Raw genomic sequence first — 6,455 nt, 5'->3', positions numbered from 1 at the left:
AGCTCCCATGTAGCCACTGCAGCAGAGCAAAGCTGACTCCTCAGCAGCACGTGAGCAGAGGTCCTGCTCGGTACACCACACTCAGCCAGCGCAGACCAGAGAAAGGAAATGCACTTCACTTGGAGGGTATTGCGATGAAAAATGGAGTGGTTTTGCTCAGAGGAGTCTGTCTTGATTTTAACCTGTCCTTTCATTTTTTGAGTAGTGCCCCCATGTCAAGAAACAGCAAATGTCTAACAGCAGCTCCATCACCCAGTTCCTCCTCCTGGCATTCACGGACACACGGGAGCTGCAGCTCTTGCACTTCTGGCTCTTCCTGGCCATCTACCTGGCTGCCCTCCTGGGCAACGGCCTCATCATCACCACCATAGCCTGCAACCACCGCCTCCACACCCCCATGTACTTCTTCCTCCTCAACCTCTTCCTCCTTGACATGGGCTGCATCTCCACCACTGTCCCCAAATCCATGGCCAATTCCCTCTGGGACACCAGGGCCATCTCCTACACAGGATGTGCTGCCCAAGTCTTTCTGCTTTTCTTCTTCCTTGGAGCAGAGTGTGCCCTTCTCACTGTCATGGCCTATGACCGTTTTGCTGCCATCTGCAAACCCCTGCACTACGGGACCCTCCTGGGCAGCAGAGCTTGTGTCCACATGGCAGCAGCTGCCTGGGGCAGTGCATTTCTCAATGCTTTCCTGCACACTGCTAATACATTTTCACTCCCCCTCTGCCAAGGCAATGCTGTGGACCAGTTCTTCTGTGAACCTCCGCAGATCCTCAAGCTCTCCTGCTCACACTCCTACCTCAGGGAAGTTGGGCTTCTTATTTTAAGTTCTTTGTTAGCTTTTGGGTGTTTTGTTTTCATTGTGCTGTCCTATGTGCAGATCTTCAGGGCTGTGCTGAGGATCCCCTCTGAGCAGGGACGCCACAAAGCCTTTTCCACGTGCATCCCTCACCTGGCCGTGGTCTCCCTGTTTGTCAGCACTGGCATGTTTGACTACCTGAAGCCCCCCTCCATCTCCTCCCCATCCCTGGACTTTGTGGTGGCAGTTCTGTACTCAGTGGTGCCTCCAGCTGTGAACCCCCTCATCTACAGCATGAGGAACAAGGAAATGAAGGATGCAGTGTGGAAACTATTCGATTACAAGCTACTTCATATTAAGAAGGTGCCCATTGTCCCACTCGGGCTCCCACAGTATCACAGGAATAGCCTGGACTAACTTTTCTTCATATGTGTCTTAATTTTTCCTTTGGGGGATATTTGGGGGGTTGATTTTTTTGTTTATGCCTCTGATAATATTATTCTTGGCCTCCTACCTGCCTTTTCTTGACCCAAAGTCCTCATGTACATATGGATCCGGGCTCCCCATTTAGATAAACTCAATAAAGAAACCAGTAGAAAATTATTTGTCTCAGCTCCCATCTCTTCACATCTCCTCTGGAGCTGGGGGAACAGCCCCAGCCTGCAGGAGGGGTTCAGGGTGTAAATGCCCAGCTTCCTCACGGAGGAGCAGCCCTGGTGGACACTATCCCACTGCTGCCTGCATGTTGGGGCTGCTGCTTTCCTGGAGCCGTGGCCAAGGACAGCAGCAGGACATGGCTTTTTCAGTGCTGGTCTCTCCTCAATTCCACACTGTTCTGCTGTGCCCTTTTATTTGTGCTGCCCCTAAGGTCTCGTGCAAATTGTTGCAGTCCTGTTATCTCTACGGTGGCATCCCTGTGGCTGAGGGCAGGAGCAGGCCATGTGAACCACTCTATCAGAGCTGGTCTCCATGCAAGCACCATCGTAACCAAAGGGGCTCCTCAGGACAGGGCCAGAAGGCTGGACGCCTCTTCCAAAGCTGGTGTCAGGAATACACCCAATAGGGTTCTCCCTTCAAAAGGACTTTTGCTCTTCTGGGGTTCTTGATGGATTCAGGGTGACAATCTGAGAGTCCCACGGTGATGTGTTAGGGACCAAGGTGTGGATGAAGACCTCCCTTCTTGGTTGCATACGTCCACTGAACGAGCAACCGGTCTTTGACTTATCTGCCTGGTGCTGTCCCACCTGCAGTGGGGCTGATGGCAGATGCCATCCTGAAGAGGAACTGAGAGCTGCCAGGAGAGCTCAGGGGATCTCCAGGGACAGTGTGTGAGTCTGGGTGGGCAGTGAGTGGCACCTCATAAAATGAGTGACCATCCAAGGAGGAAAAGGTGAACGTGAGGAGCCCACAGGCTAACAAGGGCCCTGCAATGGCAGGAGAGGCTGTGAGGAGACAGCAGGCAAAGGGCCATAAGACTGGAGAGTGTTTCAGGGCAACCTCTTGGAAACCCCATGGGCTGGATCATCCCCTGCCCTGTGTGCCATTAGAGACACCCCATGGGCCTGCCCAGCCCTGTCCTTGGCTCCTGAGCAATCAGGGATGATGGAAAAGGGCTCAGCAGCAGTGATCCTGCTCCAGCTGGGTCTGCTTCTGACCCTGACCAGCATGGCCAGTGCAGGGTTGTGGCAATTAATCACGGACTCCGCGTATGAGTTTAGGTGAAGACAAGTGAAGACAAACGAAGAAGACGACGATGACACTTTATTTTTACAATCTATCCCTTTTATAATATGATCTAGTGTTCACGAGCAAGCAAAACCCATCTCATTGGCTACTGTCTTGTGTCCCACGCGTCTCTTCAGCATTACTTCTTGGTTCTTCAAGCTGGTGCACGCGAATTCCTCTTTCAGGGATGTATCCAATCTCTTCCTTATTTTTCTGCCTCTAAGTTTCACCAACTTGTTTGTAACAAGCCTCAAGGCCACAGTTGCATTCCTGTGAACCTGTTTGTAACAAGCCTCAAGGGCACAGCTGCATCTCGTCAAAGTAAAACACTATCTCATTTATTCCCAGAATTCCCCCTTTTTGTTTTTCTACTACAAAAGCTTGTTTAATCATATTCTATAGCATTTTCTATACCTAAGACACTAGACAAGAAACTATCATTATTATAGCGCAAAATATTAGTAACAAGAAAAAACCTATTTTAATTAGAGACATTATCCACCCGCCAATTCCCCAACTTGTTAGTAAGTGATTCAGCCAACCAAATCCATCACTGACTTGTAATTTGCTAACTTCAAATCTTTGATTGCTTTATGGATTAATTCGGAGTTATCTGATAAGTCATTCCCCATCAGTCTTCTCAGAGTTCAATGTCTTCTGCTGTTCGTTCTTGTTATCCGATGCAAGAGCCGGTCTTACGCACCTTGCAGGTACCCACTTAGGTCCTACATCTGTTGAGACACAAGCATACCCTCTGCCCCAGTTTAGTAGATCAAAACGACCTTCGCAATTACCTGTTTGTAGCGATTTTGTAAAAACTCGGGCCTTCTGTGGTGTGGCTGTTAAATCTTTTGATTGAAGAGACAGAAAATGAGAGATAATAACAGGAATATTATTTTCAGACGTATTCAGGTAGTTTAACACATACACGGCTTTGCTTAGTCTGTCTGCTGGAGTGGCTCCTGGCATTCCCCCCTTTTGTTTTTGCAGGTTCAATTGTTTGTTGCAAGATTTTCCAGCCCAGATATTTCCAAGGCTCAGTTTTTTGTACCTTTTCAGGGGCTACTTCAAGTTCATATCTGTTTAGAGCTCGTCGTATCTCTTTTTCTTAGTTGTGGGCAATCTCTTTTAAAATGTCCAGTTTTTCCACAGAAGAAACATGATTTCTGCACTTCCATTGCGGCAGCAAAAGCTGTAGCTAATGTTTCCATATGATGGGACATTGACCCCACCTTTTGGGTAGCTTCTATCATATCCATTAAGGAGGGATTTTTTAGAGGCAAAAGCACTTTTTTACAGTCCATATTCGCATTTTCAAAGGCTAATTTTAAGAGTAGGACCTCTCTTGCTTCTGCATTTTCTACTTGTTTTTCCAAAGCCTCTTTAAGGCGATCTAAGAATGAGATATATCCCTCTCCTCTCCCTTGCTTTATTAACGTAAATGATTTTGTCGCTCTTCCAACATCCGGCACTCTTAGTAATGCCTGTAAAGCAAGGTCTCTGCCTTGTGCTAATATCTCTGGTCGTAATCGTGCCTGTAACGTTGGGTGATTTAGCGGTGGATCCCCCATAAGTTGTGGGAGTCCTGCCCCTTGTAAAGGGTCGCCTTGTTGTCGCTGCATATTGATAATTGTGGCGTTTTGGCAGGCGGTACGCCAGGTGCTTTCAAAGATCACCTTTTGCGTTGGGGTCAATATAAGATTAGTAAGCGTGCATATATCAAATGATGATACTATTTCATTTGTAAATATTCCCCGTAGCAGGGATTGTGTAAAAGGAGAATCCAGTCCATGCGCGGCAACTGTTTGTCGTAGATATTTTAAAACATTCTAGCCAAAAGGTTCATGCTCATCGGGGACATTTGGGTTGCTGAATATGACAGGACACGCTATCGCTGAACAAAAAGCTGTATCCCCTGCTTGCAATGCTTGGTGTCTAATCTTTTGCCACCTCGCAGCAGCGGCTGATGCCTCCCATTCCTTGAGTGGCAATTGATTATGGGTTTGTGGAGTATCGGCATTAGAAGCGGTAGAGAAAAGCAGTAAGAGTGCCGACGCAGCAGGGGCCGGGGGTGGGCGGGGAAGTGGAGTACTGGTTGCAGGGATCGGGAGGTCTAGCAGAGGTGTTGAAGCCATAGGAGCAGGTGAAGGGGAAAACGGCGCAGAGGGTAACGGCGGCGCAGCGGGGGTGGAGGGTTGTGCAGCCTGACCACCCGCGAGCAAGGGCATGTCGGAGGACGAACCCCATGTCGGTGTTTCTGGCGTGCCCTGTGGGGTTAGCTCCGGAGTGGTATCAGAAGCTGCAGCCTTTCGGTCTGACTCTAATTGTTCTGAAGAGTTTTTCAGTAAACGCCATGTTGTCAAAACACTTGTGGCATTACTGTCTCCCCTGGTGGCCGCTTCCCATAACACTTTTCCTGCCTCCTCCCAAGTCTCCACCTGGAACGCGGTCACTGCGTTCGCTTGTTGCCCGTTTTTTCGCAACCAAGTTAACAACAACCGAACCTTTCCTTCATCATAATTTATGCCCCTTTTCGCAAGAATTCGCAAAAATATATGCAAAATAGATTTTTCTTCCAAGGACATTTGCGCCCCCATTTTCCTGTTCCCAGCTGCTCACCTCTTTTTCCCGAGGCGATTGATTGTCGACAAGCAGCTCTCTGGTCCGCTGCAATATAGTTCAGCTCTCTGGTCCACTGCAATAAAGTTCAGCTCTCTGGTCTGCAGTTCTTAGGATCGAATCACGTCGTAGGATCGAATCACGTCGGGGTCACCATTTGTGGCACTTAATCACGGACTCCGCGTATGAGTTTAGGCAAAGACAAGTGAGGACAAGTGAAGAAGACGATGACAACGACAATGACAATGGCAATGGCGATGATAATGACGATGACACTTTATTTTTACAATCTATCCCTTTTATAATATGATCTAGTGTTCACGAGCAAGCAAAACCCATCTCATTGGCTACTGTCTTGCGTCCACGGGTCTCTTCAGTGTTACTTCTTGGTTCTTCAAGCTGGTGCACGCGAATTCCTCTTTCAGGGATGTATCCAATCTCATCCTTATTTTTCTGCCTCTAAGTTTCACCAACTTGTTTGTAACAAGCCTCAAGGCCACAGCTGCATTCCTGCGAACCTGTCTGTAACAAGCCTCAAGGGCACAGCTGCATCTCGTCAAAGTAAAACACTATCTCATTTATTCCCACACAGACCCACAGTCCAGCTGCTTACAAACCACTGCCGCATCGTTCATGCTCCAGTAGTCACCACACACGGTCCCCCACTGGCCCCTGTGTTTCACCTCCACTCTCCCAGCACAGTGCCTTCTGCCGTTCACCAGCCTCACCTCCGCAGCACCTTCAAACACAAACATGGGACCAGTCAGGCACAGCACCAAGCCCCAGCACTGTGGGTCTGGGGGAAGCCCCTGCCCAGGCCATGTCAGAGGTGCCAGGGTGGGAGCCCTCTCCCCTCCAGGCTGTCCCCAAGACAGTGCAGGGGTCCCTTCTATCCCCATGGGCTGCGCAAGGCTGGTTGTGTGCAGTTCTGGCCCTGCTGGGTCATTCGCCATCCCACCACACAAGGCACCTTTTCCCACCCCAACGGCCACCTGCCCCCTGCCCACACACACCTGCACACTGTGCCCAGCCCTGCACAGGGCACCCTCTCTTCCCCAGCCCAGCACCGCCTGGACAGCCCCATGTACCCAGGCCTGCAGCTTCCCATGCAAACCGCCTGCCCTGGCACCATCCATACCCACCCCCACCCCCAGGGCTTTCTGTGCTCCCACCGAGACGATTCCGATGATGCCCCCACCCACATCCTCTCCTCGCCTCTGGTGTCAGGGCCACTGCACTGGGCCGGGCCGCCCAGGAAGGATGTCTCTCTACGCAGATGGCCCTGTCCCCTTCTCTCTGCGGGGCACAA

The 6,455-nt window shown here is 50.1% G+C and overlaps 1 protein-coding gene across 1 annotated transcript; it reads left to right on the top strand.

Moving 5' to 3' along the window:
- Nucleotides 1–466: 466 nt before the first annotated feature.
- On the top strand, nucleotides 467–1,219 carry LOC309603763 (olfactory receptor 14J1-like; the record flags this gene model as incomplete). The annotated part of the gene is made up of 1 exon (XM_082338677.1): nucleotides 467–1,219. The coding sequence occupies one exon, from the start codon at nucleotides 467–469 to the stop codon at nucleotides 1,217–1,219; it is 753 nt and encodes a 250-aa protein (XP_082194803.1).
- Nucleotides 1,220–6,455: the final 5,236 nt, after the last annotated feature.

Source organism: Platalea leucorodia (genome assembly GCF_965183815.1).
Source record: "Platalea leucorodia genome assembly, contig: HAP1_HAP1_SCAFFOLD_193, whole genome shotgun sequence".
Classification (NCBI taxonomy): Eukaryota; Metazoa; Chordata; class Aves; order Pelecaniformes; family Threskiornithidae; genus Platalea; species Platalea leucorodia.
This window is presented reverse-complemented; position numbering and strand designations above follow the sequence as displayed.